General features: G+C 46.2%; 2 protein-coding genes across 6 annotated transcripts in view; one reads left to right on the forward strand and one right to left on the reverse strand.

The window, feature by feature from the left end:
* becn1 (beclin 1, autophagy related) overlaps positions 1-11225 on the reverse strand; it is a 29282-nt gene extending 18057 nt beyond the window's left edge. For 3 of the 4 annotated variants that reach the window (XR_005458135.1, XM_038778536.1, XM_038778534.1), the window contains exons 1-4: positions 11043-11225; positions 7812-7940; positions 2573-2640; positions 880-938 (exon numbers count right to left, since the gene is read on the reverse strand). Coding sequence is in view for 3 of the 4 variants with exons in the window: in XM_038778536.1 (XP_038634464.1) it covers positions 880-938; positions 2573-2640; positions 7812-7938 (254 nt within the window). In the remaining variant the exon portion in view is untranslated. Of the gene's footprint in view, positions 1-879; positions 939-2572; positions 2641-7811; positions 7941-9496; positions 9537-11042 lie in introns of all 4 variants that reach the window. The other variant, XM_038778535.1, reaches the window with a different exon arrangement.
* Positions 11226-11268: 43 nt separating this feature from the next.
* psme3 (proteasome activator subunit 3) overlaps positions 11269-22555 on the forward strand; it is a 43248-nt gene continuing 31961 nt past the window's right edge. For both annotated transcript variants that reach the window (XM_038778566.1, XM_038778567.1), the window contains exons 1-2: positions 11269-11394; positions 21674-21706. In XM_038778566.1, coding sequence (XP_038634494.1) covers positions 11353-11394; positions 21674-21706 — 75 coding nt within the window. In that variant the 5' untranslated portion in view covers positions 11269-11352. The remainder of the gene's footprint in view (positions 11395-21673; positions 21707-22555) is intronic.

A 22555-nucleotide genomic window follows, 5' to 3' on the forward strand; every position in this document is an offset into this window, starting at 1 on the left:
TGTATATGAAACAGTTTGAAATGCAAGATATAAGATGTAAATTAAAGTTAATTCGTGAACGAGAATAATGTATGTCATAAACAGGGCAGGAGTAGGCTATTCAGCCCCTGAAGCCTGCTCTGCTCTGCGAACGTTTCGAGCCCAGATGACCCTTTGTCAGAGCTGGACACCAAATGTTAGCTCTTTTCTCTCGCTACAGATGCTGCCAGACCTGCTGAGATTTTCCAGCATTTTCTTTTCGGTTTCAATTCAAATACTAGTAGTTTGTAAAGTCCCTATTTCACCACATTGCAGAGTAATGCACATCAACTCTTTCAATCGATTACTCTTTCCCCCCAAAGTTAAGTCTTTGGTCAGGAAGTCATATAGCAGGGCAGCACAGTGGCCTAGTGGTTAGCACAACCGCCTCACGGCACTGAGGTCCCAGGTTCGATCCCGGCTCTGGGTCACTGTCCGTGTGGAGTTTGCACGTTCTCCCCGTGCCTGCGTGGGTTTCGCCCCCACAACCCAAAAATGTGCAGAGTAGGTGGATTGGCCACGCTAAATTGCCCCTTAATTGGAAAAAATAATTGGCTAATCTAAATTTATAAAAAAAAGAAAAAAAAAAGAAGTCATATAGCAAGCTGGTTCTAGGCCAAATCGCATTCTTAAGCCGTAGCAAGAAGTGTTAACGGCCAATCCATACGACATGACTTCTAATTTCCCTTCCCTTCTTGTGAAGTGCAAAGCTTCAACTCTTACCGCGTAGCACTACAGGGAAATTCTATCACTTTATGGCAGAGCACATGGAATACATTGCCTGATTGATTGTCCTTTTGACGACAAAAGGAAAGTTGAACTTGATAAAACTATTTGGGAAATTAAATCATGTATCCTTACCGAGCAGGCGGAATATATTTTCTAGACACACCATCTGGCTTGTTTTCTATACAAGGTTCCTGAAAAATAAAGCATCTTAATTGAAAATCAACTGTTGCATGGTTTCTACAATTTTTTTTAAAAACTGGAAACAATATTTGTGGAAATTAGGTTCTTATAGAAGAAAGGTTGCAGATGAATATCAGTGGGTTGAGTGACTAGGCAGAAATCTGGCAGATTGAGTATAATGTGGGAAAATGTGAAGTTTTTCACTTTAGCAGGAAGAATAACAAACTTAAAACAGAGAATGGCTGCAGAATTGAGATGCAGAGGGATCTAGGTCTTGTGCACAAATCAAAAAATGTTAATGTGCATGTATAGCAAGTAATTATTAAGGCAAATGGAATGTTGTCCTTTATTACAAGAGGAATTGAGCATAAAAGTAACAATGTTATGCAAGACATTGGCGAGACTGCACCTTAAATATTGTGTGCAGTTTTGGTCTCCGTATTTCAGGACAGATGTAATTGCATGCGAGGTGGTTCAAACAAATTTTACTAGATTGATACCCGGAATGAGCGGGTTGTCTTACGAGGAAAGGTTGGACAGATTGGACTTACTTCCACTGGAGTTTATAAGAATGATTTAAGTATACAAGATCCTGGATGGTCTTGACAAGTTGGACGTGGAAAGGGTATTTCCTCTTGTAGAGGAGTCAAGAAATAGGTGAAACGATTTTACAATTAGGAATCGATAAGGAGAAACCTCTTAGAGGGGTGTGCGACTTTGGAACTCTGTCTCTGAAGGCAGGGGAGGTGGACTCATTGAATATTTTATTTAACGGTGGCAGTAGATTGATTCCCTTGCCTAACAAGAATGTATCATTAATTGGGGGCAGAAGGGAATGTGGGATTCAAAACACAAACATGGCAGAACAGGCTTGAGGGGCAGAATGGCCTATTTCTGCTCCCATTTCGCATGTTAGTGGCACTGGAATAGTACCCTGAATTGTTGGGAGAAAATAACTTTTTGAAAGCTCCTTCTCACAACTCTGAAACATCTCACAACACTTGCCAGATGAATTACTTTGAAATACAGTTATTGTTATGTCGCTGAACCTCTTTACACAAATGGAGATCCCAAAACTGGATGAATAATTCATTAATTTGTTCCAGCGGTGTTAGTATAGGGGGAAAATATAGTCCAGAACAATCCCCGTTCTTCTCCCTACAGCATCATGGGATCTTCAGCATGCAATTGTCATTTTTTAATTACATTTCCAACAAACCTTGTTCTGCTGTTCGATTCGACAAAACTGAGCATGCCACTTAAGCTGCCGATATTTTGAGCGTCTCTTTCTACAAATTTCCAGCTGCTTCATAACTTGAACTTGAAGCAAATCCCACCCACCCTTAGGGTACCAATTTTGCCAAAAAACAAAGCAAGCACTGCAACTGGAAAATGCAATGCAAACTGGTTAAATCAAAGCAGCTACAAAACACGACTGCACCAAGACAATGAGGTTCTCAATGCGTACTATAAATGGTACAATCCATAAATTTACTGCCTACACGACGACAGAACAGCATACACAACATGCTTCAGCGGCAACACTCAACATTCCAGAATATTGAACAAATAATAACTGGATGCGCAATAAAATTAAATATTTGTATAATGAAATTTATTTATAGATATCTAGTTCAGTTCTTACCTCTGGTAAGCTCCCAGTCTCCACCCTGCCTTCTTCTGGTTTTACAGGAGTAACTGTAACTAAAGGAGCTGAAAAGGAAACATGACCATTACTGGTCTTCTAATGCTTTTAGACATTGATGAGCCATATAATATTATCTAGTACTTGACTGATTAGAATAGATTGAAAAGAGGAATAAAAAGAGAGACACAAAATAATATTGCGTAAAGCTGATCAAATGCCTGAGAACCACCGATCTGAAGGCAGTGTTGATATGGTTATGGCCCATGCTTCAGTGGAGCAATTCATTCAGATGGTTTATTGTGAAACTTGTCCATAGACATTTCATGTAATGCTATTGCTATCATGCTGCTCTGTCACACACCATTAAACATACCTATTTGTTACCCTTACCTCTTGATTCAAGACTTCCAGTTCTGTCTTAAAGCAGCTAGCACTGTCCAGCACAGTAACATCTGCCCATGCTTGTCACTGAAATCCTCAAGTATGCTTCTGTCAACTCCAAACCAAAGTTGATTATTTCAATGCCCTCTTTACCAAGTATGATCTGAATTCTATCGCACACAAAGCCTCATTCACTCATCATCCTACTTCAGTGGGTGGTATCTAATCTCAACAAGCAAATTCTCATCCTTGTGTTTAAATCCTTCACGTGGCTCAATATCCTCAGCTCCATAGCCTTCTTCACTCCTCCCTATACCCATTTCCCCACCATTGTTTCAGTTGCCTGAGCCCTAACTCTAGAATTCTTTCCCTGAACCCATGCATCTCTTTGGCTCCAAAATCCATACCTTTGATCAAACTTTTTGACAGAAATCTCCCTTTTGGCTCTTCGAGCACCTTGAGACATTTCTGTGTTAAGTTCTATCTTAATTTGTTGTTGTTACCCAAGTGCATAGTATTATTTAGGGTGGTATTTTAAAGTCTTCCCAATTCAAGGCTGGAAGAACACCAAAGCTGATGTGGAAAGAACAAGAGTGTGGGTTTGAATTTAGGGAGAATTACTAGATCTCATAGCCTTCCTTTCCTTTCACCCATTGTTTCCATCTCGAGTGGTCTCACAACCAGAAAACATTTCCCCCAATAATAATAATCCTTATTGTCACAAGTAGGCTTACATTAAACACAACAATGAAGTTACTGTGAAAAGCTCCTAGTCGCCACATTCCGGCACCTGTTCGGGTACACGGAGAGAGAATTCAGAATGTTCAATTCACCCAACAGCACGTCTTTCGGGTCTTGCAGGAGGAAACCGGAGGAAGCCACGCAGACATGGGGAGAACATGCAGACTCCACACAGACAGTGACCAAGCCGGGAATCGAACCTGGAACCCTGGAGCTGTGAAGCAACAGTGCTAACCACTGTGCTACTTCCATACCCAAAGATTAACCCATCACTGCTGCACATTATGCCTTCCCACTGCAGTCTAGCACCGTCTCCACATTTTGTTATAACCCTCCTAACTATACTTTGACCCTGTATCCCTTCTGCTCATTCCAGACATTCTCACTCCTCCCATTGCATATCCTCGGGTTGTCACCTTGCCGTGGTGGAGAGGCTTGAATGTACTGTTCATTCGGAGAGCAATAGAGCAATGCCTTTAGGAGTTTTACCAACTCTAGGCTGGGTTACATATGACGGCAAGGTCACAGGAGGGAGAAACCAGACAAAGCGCAATCCCAAACTAGTCCTCAACAGATCAGGCGGAAGATACTTGTATGCTATCAACAGCTGCAATGGCGGATGAAGGCTGCAGCAGTAGGCAGATCCCCAGTCGTTGAGGTTCCCTTACCACTGGAACTGGACCTACCCTCTGTCAAGGACAGTGTGTCTGCTGATGTGCAACGACAAACCAACATTAAAAGATGTCCCGCACCAGGTGCCCACGTAGGGAAAGCCATCATTCACCCCAAACAGACAAGGCCTGTGGCAATCGACGAGAGGTGACGGGGACAGGACCGTGAGATCTGGAAGTCCCTAGCTTCGGACTGGCTGAGGGAAGGTGGTGGTGGTTACATCTTCTGGAGAGGAAAACCAGAGCATCAGCCCAGGATGCATGGAATTGGATTCGCCATTAAGAGCAAACTCATCAATCAGGGTGGCACAGTGGCTAGCACTGCTGCCTCGAGGCGCTGAGGAAGTGGGTTCGATCCTGACCCCGGGTCACTGTCCGTGTGGAGTTTGCATTCTCCCAGTGTCTGCATGGATCTCACCCCCACAATCCAAAGATGTGCAAGTTAGGTGGATTGGCCATGCTAAATTGCCTTTTAATTGGAATTTTATTTAAAAAACTCATCAACTGACTCTCAGAACTCCCCGTCAGCATCGACGAATGCCTCATGACCCTCCGTCTGCTATTTTCCAAGAGCTAACAGACAACAGTCGTAGTGCCCACAGCCCAACCCTTGATGCTAATGAGGAGTCCAAAGTAGGCCTCCACTCCACTCTGGACATCATACTCCCCAACATTCCTAAGGAAGATAAGATCATCTTTCTTAAGTACTTCAATGTTAAGTGTTGGAAAGGACCCAACTCAGAAAAGAAAGGAGTCGGGAATTGCAACTCCAACAGTGTCCTCCTGTTCACCAAATGTGAGGAACACCTTTTGTCATCACTAACACTCTGTTAGACTTCATGGGAGTCATCCACAATCAAAGAACTGACACAAAAAATAAATTTTGAGCAGCTCCAAGAGCCAATCATGCTAGTGAAGGTCCAACAATGTCGTCTCTAAAATATCCAAAGTGTTCATGCTAATGGCGTGGAGGAAAACTGGAAAGAGCTGAAGGCAGCCATTATCTCAAGCTGTGAAGAAACCATCAGCTACAAGATCAGGAAACACCATGACTAGTTCAACATGAGTGATCACATCATCCAAGACCTCATCAACAAGAAAATGAAAGCTCTCCATGCCTGGCAGAATGACATGATGAGAAAGGCAAAGAAGACAGCTCATCAATCAGCCATGGCAGAGGTACAAAGAAGAACCAAGGAAATCAAGAACCAATGATGGACTGAGAAAGCTAAGGATCTACAGCTCCTCGCTGAGAAGCATATATTGCCATGGCCCTCATGGCCAAACTGCCGCGGGGTGAAAAACCCTCTTGATACGGAGTAAACATCAGTCTTCAATGGACAGAACACTTCAAAAGAACTCTTAAACTGTGATACATTCATAGTTGACGACGTGTTTGAGGAAATCCCACAACTCCCCATCAAAGATGATCTTGGACTCCCACCAAGCGTGGATGAAGTCAAAGGTGCCAATAAAACGTGAAGAATAGAAAAGCGCAGGGATTTTAAATTTGAGAGGAGACTAAATCACCCATCATCTCCATCAGCTGTTCCTGAATGTCTGGGACAGAGAAGAAAATCCTGCCGACCTCAGGGATGCCGTCATCTCCAGCATCTTTAAGAAAGGAGACAAAGCGGACTGTGGGAATTATCGAGAAATATCCCTACTCTCCATCAACGGGAAAATCATCACCAAAATCCTCACTAGCCACCTTCTTCCAGTCTCTGAAGAAATTCTTCCTGAAAGCCAGTGTGACTTCCGACCAAACCGTGGAACAGCGGACATGATTTTCACTGCTCGGCAACTTCAAGAGAAACGTCATGAGCACCATCAACCGTTCTACGTAGCCTCCATCGATCTGACAAAGGCGTTTGACTCAGTCAATCTGGAAGTGCCATGGAAGACCCTGTCAAAGGCCAGCTGTCCAGATAAACTCACCAGCATCTTCCTACTCCTCCACGGCAAGATGTCTATAACAGTCTACACTGACTGAAATAAGACAGAAACCTTTGCATCAAGCCTGGAATCAAGCAGGGATGTGTCATCACCCCATCCCTTTCTCCATCTTCATTGCCAGCATCGTTCAGAACAAGTTTCCCAGTGGAGGGGACATCATCTACAAGATGGTCGGATATCTCTACAAACTGAACCGATTGAAATCCAAGAAGAAAATGACACTGACATAGTTTGTGGAACTTCGGTATGCTGATGACATCGCCTTCTCTCAGAAGAGAATCTCCATTGCGGAAGAAACTGAAGAATCCGTCTCCACTTCAAGCTCAAAAAGACTCAAGTCCTTTACCAAGCCGCTCTAGGGCTCCCTCCATCAACAATAATAGAGAAACCCTACCAAATTTGGAACATTTGCCCTACCTGGGGAGCCAGCTATCATCTAAGGCTGACATTGATGTGGAGATCCAACATCATATCCAATCCGCGAGCGTCTCTTTCAGATGCCTAAAGACAAGAGACTTTGACGACTGCGACATTTGTGCAAACACTAAGATCCTCATGTACAAGGCAGTTCCCCCCCGACCCTCCAATCTTCTATATGGCTCAGAAACCGGCACTACATAGAGACACCACCTCAAGGCCCTAGAGAGGTATGATCAATGCGGTCTGAGATGGATTATCAGCATCAGATGGGATGACAGGCATGGTAACATAAGCATCCTTGAACGAGCCAAGAGCACGAGCATACAGGCCATGATCATCCGAAACCAACTCCGCTGTGCTGGCCATGTGTTCAGAATGTCCCCATCTCCTTTCTATTACAAGCCCTCAGTTTCAGTTCAACTCCACTTTCTCTCACCCAATCAACACAAAGTAAACAACAGGCAGTGTCAATACACAAAAACACTATCAGCAACGTAAGACATGTTGGACACTAATATATCATACAACAACTTCCCATAAGCAATAAGGTGGCCAACCAATTAATATATTTTAAATTTAAAAAATATATTTCTAACAGACCACGAAGCATTGTTAAATCTAGTCAAGCAATGTTTTTGTATAGATATAAGCATTTTGAAAGAACACAATGACAGTGGCTGCAAGGCAAACTAGCACTTTTCAAAGTGTTGTCAACCCTTGTAATGTAGGAAACACAGCAGACATTTTTCACACAGAAAGCTCCCAAAACATGATAAACACCCGATAATCTGTTCTTATGATTTTGATAAAGAGTTAAACTCCAGTATACGTCTTCCAAATATTTTCATGAGATCTATTGCATCAAATTAAGAGCAGATGGGGCTGTAGTTTAATGTCTCATCCAAAAGATACCACCTCTGACATGCACCATTCACTCACCACCATCAGATGTCAGTCATACATTTCTCTGGAGTGGAACGTGAACCTACAACCTGTTGAATCAGAGCAAAAGTGCAAACAATTAAGCCATAGCCGATAATGAAATAGCAGTTGTTACAACTGTATACCTGTAAGTTCCTGAATTGTCACTCTATCCAAGACATTGAAGGATGTATCCAGCTTTAGAGGTTGACTACAGCGCTGGCATACAAAGCTCACTTGCATGGTGGAGCTCGACGACTTTGACCCCTCCATATCTATACAAGAAGAAAGATGAGAGCATGGAATAATAGATCATTTGGCCCATCAAAACCAGTCCTATCACAGACCTGATACAAATTTCCCCCATCATTGACTCTCCCTGACTAATTTAATTTATGGGAAGGTTCTACTTGAATTTTTCCTAATTACAGTCAACACCAGTGAACACTACAGATTAAGTATGAAAACATAAAAGGTTTGAAATTCACAGCATCTGTATTTTTTTCCCAAGTGTGGGAGACACTAAGCAGGTAAAGTAAATATTTGTGTGGCAAATAAATCTCATTCTAGATGCTGCTTCAGATTGGAGATTGCAGATGCACAGCATCCAAAAACAAACAAAGCAAAAGAAAAAACGTGAATAAATCATATACATACACAGAGTAAAAGAACCAAAAATGGGCTGAAATGGAAAACAGAAGATGGTCAAATGATTGAAGTGATATCAACATGAGCGAACAGGAGGCATAATGCAGGAAACACAAGACATTTTCTGACAGCATGAGTTAGATCGGGATGTAAACAAACAGAAACTGGAAATGGAGCAACCATAATGTAGATCCACCCATGAGCATGATGATCCAGCAGAAGATAGTCATCACTTCCCGCCCACAAAACACAAGTCAACAATACAGGCAGTGGCTGAAAAATACCTACAAAAGTAAGGTACAGCGCCTCACCCTTACATCCCCGCTATTTAACAGTTAAAAAGACAACAAATAATTGTTGCTGCAACTTCAAAATATTTGGGTGGCACAGTGGTTTGCTCTGCTGCTTCACAGCGCCAGGGACCCGGGTTCAATTCCAGCCTTGGGTTACTGCGTGGAGTTTGCACGTTCTCCTCGTGTCAGCGTGGGGTTCCTCCAGATGCTGCTGTTTCCTCCCACAGTTCAAAGATGTGCAGGTTAGGTGGATTAGCCATGTTAAATTACCCCTTAGTGTCCAAAGATGTGCAGGTTAGGTGAGGTTACAGGGACGGGGCAGGGGAGTGGCTCTAGGTAGGGTACTCTTTCAGAGGGTAGGTGCAGACGGCATGGACTGAATGGCTTCCTTCTGCAGTGCAGGGATTCTATTCTGAAAAGATTCAGAATAAGTGCTGTAAATGCACTCTTATAGAACAGTACAGCACAGAACAGGCCCTTCGGCCCTCGATGTTGTGCCGAGCAATGATCACCCTACTCAAGCCAACGTATCCACCCTATACCAGTAACCCAACAACCCCCCCCCCCCCCAATTAACCTTATTGTTTAGAACACTAAGGGCAATTTAGCATGGCCAATCCACCTAACCCGCACATCTTTGGACTGTGGGAGGAAACCGGAGCACCCGGAGGAAACCCACGCACACACGGGGAGGACGTGCAGATTCCGCACAGACAGTGACCCAGCTGGGAATTGAACCTGGGACCCTGGAGCTGTGAAGCATTTATGCTAACCACCATGCCACCGCGCTGCCCAAAATCGACTTAAAAGCCGACTTATCAACTTAAAAGTCACCCATTCCCCCCCCCCCCCAATCTAATCAAACGATCCTCATCCAAAACATTAGTTACCTCAGCATTTGTTTTCTTAGCCCTGACTGGCTTCTCCTCCCTTCGATAAAAGACAATAACACCGTTAGTCCCAGCTCCGTAAGGAAGGGGGGGGTTGGCAACTGTGTGTGTGTGTGTGTGTGTGTGTGTGTGCGGGCGCGGGGAGGGGGTTGGCGCGGGGAGGGGGTGGGCGCGGGGAGGGGGTGGGCGTGGGGGTGTGTCTCAGGGATGTGTCTCAGGGATGTGTGTGTGGATGTATGTGTGTGTGGGTGCATGTGTGTTTGGGGGGTGGGATGTGTGGGGGGTGGGGTGTGTGGGGGAGTGGTGTGTGTGTGGGGGGGGGAGTGGTGTGTGTGTGTGGGGGGGGGGAGTGGTGTTGTGTGTGTGGGGGGGGGGGGGAGTGGTGTGTTGTGGGGGGGGGGGGGGAGTGGTGTGTGTGGGGGGGGAGTGGTGTGTGTGGGGGGGGTGGTGGGGTGTGTGTGGGTGGGGGGGGAGTGGTGTGCGTGTGTGTGGGGGGAGTGATGTGTGTGTGTGTGTGGGGGGGGGGGGAGTGGTGTGTGTGTGTGGGGGGGGAGTGGTGTGTGTGGTGGGGGGGGGGAGTGGTGTGTGTGGGGGGGGGGAGGGTGGTGTGTGGGGGGGGAGTGGTGCGTGTGTGGGGGGGGAGTGGTGTGGGGGGAGGGGGAGTGGTGGGGGGGGGAGTGGTGTGGGGGGGGGGGAGTGGTGTGGGGGGGGGGAGTGGTGTGGGGGGGGGGAGTGGTGTGGGGGGGGGGAGTGGTGTGGGGGGGGGTAGTGGTGTGGGGGGGGGGGAGTGGTGTGGGGGGGTGTGGTGTGGGGGGGGGAGTGGTGTGTGGGGGGGGGGGGGAGTGGTGTGTGGGGGGGGGAGTGTGTGTGGGGGGGAAGTGGTGTGTGGGGGGGGGGAGTGGTGTGTGGTGTGGGGGGGGGAGTGGTGTGTGTGTGGGGGGGGAGGGGTGTGTGTGTTGGGGGGGGGGGAAGTGGTGGTGTTGTGGGGGAGTGGTTGTGTGTGTGGGGGATGGTGTGTGTGGGGGGGAGTGGTGTGTGTGTGTGGGGGGAGTGGTGTGTGGGGGGGGTGTATGAGGGGTGTGTGTGTGGGGGGAGTGGTGTGTGTGTGTGGGTGGGAGTGGTGTGTGTGTGTTTGGGGGGGGGAGTGGTGTGTGTGGGGAGAGTGGTGTGTGTGGGGGGAGTGGTGTGTGTGGGGGGAGTGGTGTGTGTGGGGGGAGTGGTGTGTGTGGGGGGAGTGGTGTGTGTGTGGGGGTGAGTGGTGTGTGGGGAGAGTGGTGTGTGTGTGGGGGGAGTGGTGTGTGTGGGGGGGTGTATGAGGGGTATGTGTGTGGGGGGAGTGGTGTGTGTGTTTGGGGGGGGGGGGAGTGGTGTGTGTGTTTGGGGGGGGGAGTGGTGTGTGTGTTTGGGGGGGGGGGGGAGTGGTGTGCGGGGGGGGGGAGTGGTGTGCGGGGGGGGGGGAGTGTATGTGGGTGTGTGTGTGCCTCATGAAGCGGCTCGACACGGCTGTGGGGGAAGCGCAGCTCAGAGCCAGTGGTCACACTCTCACCTCATGAGTTTCCTGGGCAGCCTGGCCAGGGACATGCGGCGGGCCGGCTGATGCTGAACAAGCCGCTCAGTCCAAGCACATGTCCGAGCGACGGGTGAGTGGATGACAGTCTCTCCTCTCTCCCGCTGTCTCTGATGATGTTGTTGTTCCTGTTCTCTTCCCTCTCCCCCAGGCCGGAAATGAGGTCACTGCCGGAAATGAGGACACTTCCAGCCGCCTTGCGACATTGCTTTGCAACATTAAGGCAGCCAATGGGCGGCCGGTTGACGTCAGTGCGCCGGGGCCGGGGGCGGCGCTGATTCTTTGCAACATGTCGGGGCTGCTGAAAGTGGACAATGCGCTCAGAACCAAGGTAAGGCCTGGCCCGGAACAGGCGCTGCTGCCGCCTGTCTGAACCCCCGAGAACCCGGAGGGATCGGGATATTCTCCCCACCCACCACCCCTTGTTTCATATCAAGCTTCTGACACCCAGCTGCTTTATTTCATTCTCCGGATGTTTCCTTCTCATGGGGTGGGGGAGAGGAGAGGAGAAGGGGTTGAATGGGGGGTTAATTGGGTTTGCCCCCCCCCCCCCCCCCCCGGTGATCCGCAGCCGGGCCCCTGGTTCTGCTCAGGCCCACATATGGACCAGGCGGCCTGCAGCAGCCGCAGCTCCATGTGGGTTCTCAGCCCCGGCCGGGCATTGTCACTCTGGCTTTACAGCTGAGCTGCAATAGCCTGCGCCGTTATTATCCCTCCCTCCCCGTTCACTGCAAGAAACCTGCTTATTGTCAGCCAGCCACCTGACCATGGATCTAAACCTGGCTCTTTAACAGACACAGGCCCTGGGCAGTTTTGTCTGGGACAATTGGATATAACTGGACCAGCTTCATTTTTTTTGTTGTTGCTGTCGCTCAGGGTGGTCAATACACAATCGGTACTCGTGTCTTCGTAATATCATAGAATCATCGAATTTACAGTGCAGAAGGAGGCTATTCGGCCCCTCGAGCCTGCACTGTCCCTTGAAAGAACACCCTACTTAAGCCCACACCTCCACCCTATCCCAGTACCCCCACCTCACCTTTTTTGGACACTAAGGGCAATTTAGCACGACCAATCCACCTAACCTGCACATCTTTGGACTGTGGGAGGAAACCGGAGCACCCGGAGGAAACCGACGCAGACACTGGGAGAACATGCAGACTCCGCACAGACAGTGACCCAAGCCGGGAATCAAGTGTGGGACACTGAAGCTGTGAAACAACTGTGCTAACGTGCTGCCCTAACTGATAACTGTTTTCACTTGATTGCAGGTTGTATTTAATCCATAAAATCAAAATTATTAAGGTGTTGTTATTTTTTTAATTGAAACAATAGTCACAAAATATATTAGTTCTGCGCAGCTACTTATTTACCAGGCTTCTGGTAATCTTCAATTTTGACTTCTTGCTAAGATGGCGTTGACTCCCGCAGGCATTTTTGCCTCTTATAATAAATACTCCTGGTGGGTTTTGTTGGTGTGTTTCAGTAACAACCTGCCTCTGATAGAGATATGACAGATGAATTTAGGAAATGAAGGGGCTTGATGGTTAATGACTGCTGCCAGTTGATATCAGCGGTAAGATATTGAAGAGTAGGGGGATGTTTGGGTGGGTGCACAATGTAGACTAGGACAAGGTACGTTGAGGATGAAGGGTTGTAAGACAGTTAGGGAGCCCAGAGCTAGGGCCCACTAATAGGCACAGTAAGAAGTCTTACGACACCAGGTTAAAGTCCAACAGATTTATTTCGAATCACTAGCTTTCAGAGCACTGCTCCTTCTGGATATTTGTTCCCCGTGCCTAATTGCCCTTGAGATGGTGGTGTTGAGCTGCGGTCCGTGTGGCATAGGTACACCTACAGTGCTGTTGAAGGAGGTTTGGTGAGGTACTGTCTGGAGTAGTTGTCAATAACCAAGAAGAAAAGAAAATGCTGATGGTGTTAGATAAAATAGGGCTGGAAGGAGGCTTGTGTGGCGTATAAACATTAACAGACCAGTTGCATAGTCTGTTTCTACACTGTAAATTATGTGTAATAATTCAAAACATCTTGTAGATTGCATAAACTGCAGTCACTGCGCTAGCAGTGGATGTGGTGCCAGTCAAGGGGGGCTGCTTTGACCTAGATGGTGTCGAACTCCTTAAGGGCAGCACAGTTGATTCACAGCTCCAGGGTCCCAGGTTTGATTCCCGGCTTGGGTCACTATCTGCGGATTCTGCACGTTCTCCCTGTGTCTACGTGGGTTTCCTCCCGGTGCACTGGTTTCCTCACACAGTCCAAAGATATGCAGGTTAGGTGTATTGGCCATGATAAATTGCTCTTGGTGTCAAAAAAAAGGTGAGGGGGTTTACGGGGATAGGCTGGAGGCGTGGGCTTAAGTAGGGTGCTCTTTCCAAGAGCTGGTGCAGACTCAATGGGCGAATGGGCTCCATCTGCACTGTAAATTCTATGATAAAGTGTTGTTGGAGTTTCACTCATCCAGGAAGTGGAGAGTATTCCATCAAACTCCTGACTTGAGTTGTAGATGATAAACAGGCTTTGGGGAGTCAAGAGGTGAGTTACTCTGCAGAATGTGCAGCCTTTGACCTACTCTCTATATGGCTGGTCTGGTTAGGATTCTGGTCAACGGTAACCCCACAAGATTTTGAATTAAAGATGTGAAGCAGAGATGTATCGGGGTCCATTGCATCATAAGGTTTAAGCTGGTCCTGGAAAAAGACGAGGAACAATCCAGATCAGAAAAGGCTAATTGGGGGAAGGCAAACTTTAATGGGATGAGATTGCCTCCGAGTCTGAGTCAAATGCTGGCAGAAAAGACAGTGGCTGAAAAATGGGCCTCCATCAAAGAAAAGATATTACAGGCAATGTCAAGGTCTATTCCCTTGAAGGGGAAAGGTAGGACAAATAAATCCCGAGCACCCTGGATGATGGGATAGATTGAAGTGAAGGTGAAAAGGGAAAAAATGAGCGGCCAACAGATGTCAGGTGGACTACAGAAGGACCAGAGGGGAAGTGAACAAGGAATGAGAGGACAGAGCATGAAAAGAGACTAGCTGTTAACATAAATGGGAATTAAAGAGTAGGGCCTAATGAGGGAGCAAAGGGGGGCTTACACATGGAGTTAGGAGGTATTAAATGAGTACTTGACATCTGACTTTACAAAAGAAGAAGATGCTATCCAGGCCAAGTCGAGCGAGGAGGTAACAAGAATTTAGAATTGAGATTGAGACGGATTAGAAAGGCTAGCTTCACTTACAATCGATAAGGTACCGGATAAGATGCATCCAAGGGTTCTGAGTGAAGTGAGTGGGAATTGCAGTAGCGACAGTCTTCCAATTTTCCTCCGGCACAGGGATGGTGCCAGAGGACTGAAGAATTGCGGATGTTACGTCCTTGTTCAAAAAGAAGGTTAAAGCTGGCAACTACAGGCCAGTCAGTGGTACGGAAACTTCTCGAAACTGTAGTTTGAGGGGGAAAATCAATCGTTACTTAGACAAGTTCAGGATAATTAAGGAAAGTAACGATGGATTAAGGGAAAGTCATGTTTAACTAACTTGCTGTAGTGTGAGGAGGTAACAGAGAAGGTTGATAAAGGCAACACTTGAGTTTTATATGGCTTTTCAAATGGCATATGATACAGTGACACACAACAAACAGACTTGTGAGCAAAATTCTAGCTCATGGAATAAACGGGAAAGTAGGCACTTGGACAATAAAGTAACTGAGTGACAGGAGACATAGGTAGTGTAGTTCCCCAGGGGTCAGTGTTGGAACCTTGCTCTTCCTGATATATATTAATGACCCAGACTGGGGCAGCACGGTGGTGCAGTGGTTAACACTACTGCCTCACAGCGGCGAGGTCCCAGGTTCGATCCCGGCTCTGGGTCACTGTCCATGTGGAGTTTGCACATTCTCCTGTGTCTGCGTGGGTTTCGCCCCCACAACCCAAAGATGTTGGGTTATGGTGTTCGGGCCGGAAAGTGGAGCTGAGTCCACAAAAGATCAGCCATGATCTCATTGAATGGCAGAGCAGGCTCGAGAGGACAGATGGCTTACTCCTGCTCCTAGTTCTTATGTGCAGGGTAGGTTAATTGGCCACGCTAAATTGCCCCTTAATTGGAAAAAATGAATTGGGTACTCTAAATTTATAATTTAAAAAATGAATAACCTAGACTGTGGTGTTCAGGCACATGATTTCAAAATTTGGAGGTGATATGAAGATTGCGACTGTTGGCAACTGTGATGATGGTTATCTTGAACTTCTAAATGACATGGGCATGTTGGTGGATTGGACAGACAAGCAGCAGATGAAGTTCAATGCAGCGAGGTGTGGTGTGATTCATTTCGGCAGAAAGAATATGGAGAGACATCATAAAACAAAGTGAGAAACTCTAAAGGGATTGCACGAATAGAGGGACTTCAGTGTAGATGTACTGAAGTTAGAGAGCAGTTAATAAAGCAAATAGTGTAGTGGGCTTTATTAATCAGTGCATTGAGTACAAGAATAAAGAGGTCAGGTTGAACCTGTTTAAGACACTAGCTAGGCCTCATCTGGAGTTCTCCATCCATTTCTGAATGCCATATTTGAGGAAGGATGTGAAGGCATTGGAGAGAGTACAGAGTAGATTCACAAGAATTATTCCAAAGATAAGACCACAGCTATGAGGATGGATTGGAGAGGTTAGGACTATTTTCCCTGGAGAAAAGAAAGTTGATAAGTGTTCAAAATCCTGAGGGGTATAGATAGGGTAAATAATGGGAAACTGTTCCTACTCAAGAGCATCAATAATCAGAGCAGTGCTTTTTAAACTTTTACCAACCGGCCGACCAATGGGACCAGCGCCCTCTGACATTCGCAACACACCATTTTCGCTTACCTTTAATGTGACAGGTGAGCCTGCTTGGTCCTCACAATCTGGCTCCAATCAGGTGTACAGGAGGAGAGGACAATGCACATATGAGGTGCAGAGTTCAGCTGCTTCCTTTATGCTGTCTTCACCTTTGTGAGGACAGAAATTCCAACCTTGCACATGTAGATCTTTGTGAAGGACAATAGCAACAAAATGCTCATTTTACTCAGCACTGGATACTCCTTGGAGATGCTACTCCAGAATGCTGACAGCCTCATGGATTTGTGGTGTGTATTTAATATGCAGGCACAGGTGAGGTGCAGAAGCTCAGCCTCTTCATTTGGAGTCGGTTGTAAGTTAATAACTCAAAAGGATTTTCCCCCCACCTTCTCTTTCAAAATCTGAAACTTCTCCGCTGGAAAGTAGCGACAATAACTGTTGATAAGCGGAACAACCGACTAAGGTTTGCTGATCTATTGATCATTCCCTTACTAACGTTGTTTTCTTCGATGTGTCGTAGCAATGTGGTGAGCATGTAGTAGTTTTGGCTTTGTGCTCTCACTTGCCAAGGACTTTTGGAAAGCACCTGTTTCTTCACTAGTGCCAAAAGCAATCATCCTTCCCTTGCAATTTGAGGTTCAGTTTGTTTAGAATTGAAAATATAAGATATAGTTGGTAAGGTAAGATATAGTTGGCATCCAACTCTCATTTGCCAGTGCTTCCCTGCATATAAGACACATAAACTTTGCATCCTGATTTGCATTGGCACAATTAAAATCATACCCCAGAAATCATCTTTATACTGCTTTGTTCCCAATTTCAGTTTCTTAACGGGAAGATCATCAGAGACCATGGAACTCTGTCCTCAGCTCACATGAGCACTGCTTTCTCCTGCTGTGGTCTTTCCTGCGAAGCTCTCTTCAGCAGATTCAGTTGTCAGATCGTGGCATATTTGTGTCTCTGGCCCTCTTCCTTATTACGAAATGACCCATCTTCAGCTCTTCACAGTCCTGTCGCTTGCTTGCTGGCAGCTACAAAATGGAGGAATATCTCCTTGTGATTTCATGGGCGTACAGGGCGTATGCCGTGCTTTCTGGCGGGAAGACTGTCATTCTGAAAAAGAAATTTGGTCCTGGGAAAGCTCGCTGATGACAGGAGGAGGCTGGGCTCCAGGCCTGCGAACTGCCAGATCCGCCCGAAGGAGCACGCATAGACGGGACAGGCATTCTTGAAAGCCAGTCGTGGCCGATGGGCGCTTCTCCCGTGATCAGAAACACCGCAACCCTCCCAACACCCGCTTCCTGCGAGGGTGGTGGAGGCAGGTTTGATAGAGGTATTCAGGATGGAGTTCGATTGCTATCTGAAATGAAAGAATGTGCAAGGTTACGGGGATAAGCAGGGGAGTGGGCCTCGGTAGAATGCCCTTTCAGAGAGACCGTGCAGACTCGATGGAATAAATGGCCTCCTTCTGCGCTGTAAGGATCCTTTAATTCTGAGGTTCATTAGCCAGAACAAAACATTGTGTAGAAGAAAGTAATTTGTCGTAGTGGCTCTTTCTCACCCACCATTGCTGATCACCAGGATTCTTAAGTCGTTTTCCAAGATTTCTGGCATCATAAACGCAAACAAACTTGTGCTGAATTTCTTGATTTTCTACTCTATTCAAAAATAATTAGACTTGTAAATACTGATAAGATGACAAATATATTGGTTATAGCTCAGACACTGCTATACCTGCTGTACCAGGCTTAAAGTTGATGGTTCTACATCTGGATGTGATATTGTTCATATGTTAACTCCTAAATCAATATTCAGAAATCTATGGCTATCGCAGACTATTATAAAGCAAAAAAAAACGTTATCTCTGTCCTTTGGTTCACTGCCATCTATTTCTAATATAAAATCTTGTACATTTGCATTATGTCTCAATGTTTACCTTTTGGTTGTTAGAATCCTTACAGTGCGGAAAGAGGCCATTCGGCCCATCGAACCTGCACTGACCCTCCAAAGAGCACTTTACCTAGGTGCACTCATCTGCCCACCCCATGCTATCCCCGTAACCTACCCTGTGCATGCCTGGCCACTAGGGGACATGGGGCTGTTTAGCACACTGGGCTAAATCGCTGGCTTTGAAAGCAGACCAAGGCAGGCCAGCAGCACGGTTCGATTCCTGTACCAGCCTCCCCAAACAGACGCCAGAATGTGGCAACTAGGGGCTTTTCACAGTAACTTCATTGAAGCCTACTTGTGACAATAAGTGATTTTATTTCTTTATTTTATATTATTATTTAGCATGGACAATCCACCTAATCTGCACACCTTTGGACTGGGGGAGGAAACCCACACAGAGGCAGGAAGAACATGCAAACTCCACACAGTCGCCTGGAATTGAACCCGGGCCCCTGTCGCTGTGAGGCAGTAGTGCTTGCCACTGTGCTACCCATTATCAATTCTGATTATAAATTTTCTCCTTTTTCAGTATTCTGTTGTTCCACGGTTGAGCCCCCTAACAAAACTAGGGTCAATTTATAAATTTGCAGAAGTATTTTATATTCTTGAGTACAATCCATTTGTTTAACCGCACAAATGTAGGATGTAACCGTGGTTCATGGCCCCAAAACGCCACTCATCTGAGTCAGAATGTTGAACTCTCACCTTCCCCACGTCATTCTCACGTAGAAAGCGTGCACTGTGCGTGCGCCGACTCTGCATACACAAATTCGCCATTTGTACTTTAACACTTTGCAAGAATTCACAGGGCAGGAACACCTGCAAATGGCGAGTGTTGACTGTAATTAAGCTGACTATTTAGCAGTGCCTCTAAAAGTCACTAATTCAGCAGCACAGTGGTTAGCACTATTGCTTCACAGCTCCAGTGTCCCAGGTTCGATTACCAGCTTGGGTCACTGTCTGTGTGGAGTCTGCACGTTCTCCCCGTGTGTGTGAGTGGGTTTCCTCCGGGTGCTCCAGTTTCTTCCCACCTGTCCCAAAAGACATGCTTGTTAGGTGAAGTGGGCATCCTGAATTCTCCCTCAGTGTACCCGAACAGGCGCTGGAATGTGGAACTAGGGGTTTTTCACAGTAACTTAATTGCAGTGTTAATGTAAGCCTGCTTTGACACTAATAAAGTTTAATTAATTCCCCCAGACTTTGCATTAATTTTTAAGGACTTCACATATGCTTACTCGAGGACCAGCTGCACCTCCTATTTAAAGCGCGGGCTCTCAACTCTTCTAAAGCCCCGAGAATGTCAGCCCATCGTCATGTGCTTTTTACATTGCTGGCAGCCTATTAAAGTACTACATGTACTGCAGTGGTTTTCAAATCTATTTATGGGTGAGCCTCCAGAAATATTGTTGTATTCCATGGGATCCTTGTACAGTAAACATTGTACTGTTCGGCACTCTACCAACTGGAATTCTTTACCAACTGGAATTTCTGTGGGCTCTGTTTTTTGACTGGAGGTTACTCTCATCCCTCTGAAGCCGGTGCTAACCTTTTGTTCCCTGTCAGCCCCAAACTGTCAGCTACTAAAAATTGTTAAAATCACAGGTGCTTGTAATCCTGGGCCTGCCCTCGCTCCAGTCTCTCTGTCTTCAATTGTGTCCCTCAGTGCCACGCTCTAGATTCACCCGCTTCCGTACGACCTCAACACCAGCTTCACTACGCAATCCTCCAGGAACTTTCTGGTTGGTTGAATATGTTGATCTCTTAGGTAGACATCGTTTTGGGTTAATCGGCACCAACCATTCACCATGCATTGCAGATAATATAACTTTTACTGCACTCCCTTCTGAAAGATGTTACCGGCTATACAGAGGAGAACAATGTATTTATTGTTTGGACCCCAATAGATCCATAACTAATAACAAATGCCTGATTGGCTCAGGTCTGAGAACCAAATATAACCCATTATAAGGCCTACAGGAAAGATGGGTGACTGAGCAAGAGTTGCTTTAGTGATGAAGGATGAAACTACATCAATGGGAAGAGAGAATATAACTAGTTAAGCATGTCGTGGAGACTTAATGGGTAGATTTAAGAGTAATGGAAGCTGTGTATTAGGCTTTCTGGCAGCCGTGAAGTGTTAGAACATAGAACAGTACAGCACAGAACAGGCCCTTCGGCCCTCGATGTTGTGCCGAGCAACGATCACCCTACTCCACCACCCATTGGGGTGTTAGAATGGCTAAATGAATAGATTGGACAATCATTCGCAAAGTTAGTGTGGGGTTTTACTTTTGGTTAGTTTGGTATAAGCACACAAATAAAATTGCAGAGAATTTAATAGATTAGGTAAACGGGCAAAATTGATGAATGGATGTCAATGCAGACAAATCAGGAGTGCGATATGATAATCTCCACTTGCTTGGATGACCACAGCTCCAACAACACTCAAGAAGCTCGATACCATCCAGGACAAAGCAGCCCGCTTGACTGCTACCCATTCACTAATATTAATACCCTCCACCACCGATGCGTAATGCCAGCAGGGTGTACCATCCACAAGATACACTGCCAGAACTCACCAAAACTTATTGGACAACATCTTCCAAACCCACGACCACTACCATTTAGAATGATAAGGGCAGCGATTACCTGGGGGAACCACCACCTGGAGGTTCCTCTCTAAGCCGCATGTCACCCTGACTTGGATGGAAATATTTCGCTGTCACTTACTGCGGGTGTCAAGAAGGCAGCTCATCACCACCTTCTCGAGGGAAATGCGGGATGGGGAGTACATGCTGACCTAGCGAAGCAACGGCCACAGCCCAAGAATGAATGCAAAAAATATATGATCATCACTTTGGATCTAAGAGAATTGAACAATGAGTGGTTAGAATTTTGAATGCACTGCCTGAGAGTGCAGTGGAGGCACTTTCAACTGAAGCATTCAATGGAATTAGGATCTTATCTAAAAAGGAAGTAGGTGCAGGGTTACAGGAGAAGGTGGGGAACAGCATTAGGTAAGTTCATTCAGAGAGCCAGAGAATGGGCCAAATAACGTAGATAAGATGTCCTGGGCTGATACAGAAAGTAGTCAAAGAGTTTAATGGAAGGCTAGCCTTTTATTTCTACAGGCCTAGATTGCCAGGAGGTTATGCTACAGCTGTACGAAGCCTTGCGGGGTTAGACTACACCTGGAGTGCTTTGAGCAGTTCTGGACACAAAACTCAGCAGAATGACACATTGACCTTGGTGGGAGTGTAATGCAGAATAATACCTGGACCCTAAGGGTTAAATTACGAGAACAAATTCCACAGGCTGGGGTTGTAGTCCTTGGAATTGAAAATAATTAAAGGGGCTTTTTGATCAAAGATTTCGAGATATTAAGAGGAATGAATGGGATGGAGCGAAGCTGTTCGGTTGGAGAGTCCGAGGTGAAGGGGCATTGTTGAAAAGCTGGAGCTGGGCCTGACAGCAATGAATTTGGAAACACTTTTCGACAAATGTCAATGACTGCTTGATCCATCAGATCATTTAAAATCGGATTGATGTATTTCTGTTGACCAAATGTATAAGTGAAAATTGGGGTGTGGAATTCAGTCGCGGAGTAGCCATGATCTCATTGAATGGCAAAACTGGTTCGTGGGACTAAATGGGCCTGCTGCTACGTTCCTTTGATTGAAATCTGATGTAAGATTGCTAGAAATAAGACCTTTGCAGATGAGGCCTAGGAACCCCTGTTTGAAAAGCATTGCAATAAGTGACTTTTTTTTCATATTACATTAGCTATAACATGTTCCTTTTTCTCTGTTTTAGGTGGATGCTTTCAGGGAGCGAATGACTGCTGAAGTAAGTAGCAATTTGATTCACAAAGTGTTGAAAATAACTGATGAACGGGCTATTTATATCCCTCAATCGTTTTGCCTCTAACTTTGCATGTAACAAGATTCATTCATTATTTGCTCCTGGATGCGGAGACAATCAGCTTCCAGGTCCCTGCTGGAAACATGAACAGACCACTTATTGGCTGCTCTGTGATTTTTATATCTAAATCCAATTTGAGATTTTTCCCATTCTGGTATTACTGGGGTGGCATACTCTGTTAGCACTGCTGCTTCACAGCGCCAGGGTCCTGGGTTCAATTCTGGCCTTGGGTGACTGTCTGGAATTTTCTCCAGGTGCTCCAGTTTCCTCCCACAGTCCAACGATGTACAAGTTAGGTGGATTGGCCATGCTTAAACAAAGTGCCCCTTAGTGTCCAAAGATGTGCAGGCTAGGTGTGGTCACAAGGATAGGGCGGAGGAGTGAGCATAGGTCAGATGCTCTTTCAGAGGATCGGTGCAGACTCAATGGGCAAAATGGCCTCCTTCTGCACTGTAGGGATCTATGATTCTGCTGTTGAGACTATGGGTCAATTTTTGGTATTATGGGTGCAGAGTTGTACAGGTGGTCAGACTCTATTCCTTTCTCACAAAAAAAAGTGTACAGGTGGCCAGACTCTTCCTTTCTCCCAAAAAAGTGCAAAGGGCAAAGGTCACAGATAGCCTTTGCCATTAAATGGAAGAGGTCTAATTCTATATTCCTGTGGGGCTTCGCCAATGCAGTAGACAGATTTGATTTCTTCTCCCTCTAGCCTGCAGCTTAGTCCCAGATATCAGAAATGCATTTGTGGCAAAATGCTTACTGGATGATGGACGC

The sequence above is a fragment of the Scyliorhinus canicula genome, chromosome 19, assembly GCF_902713615.1.
Source record: "Scyliorhinus canicula chromosome 19, sScyCan1.1, whole genome shotgun sequence".
Taxonomy (NCBI): Eukaryota; Metazoa; Chordata; class Chondrichthyes; order Carcharhiniformes; family Scyliorhinidae; genus Scyliorhinus; species Scyliorhinus canicula.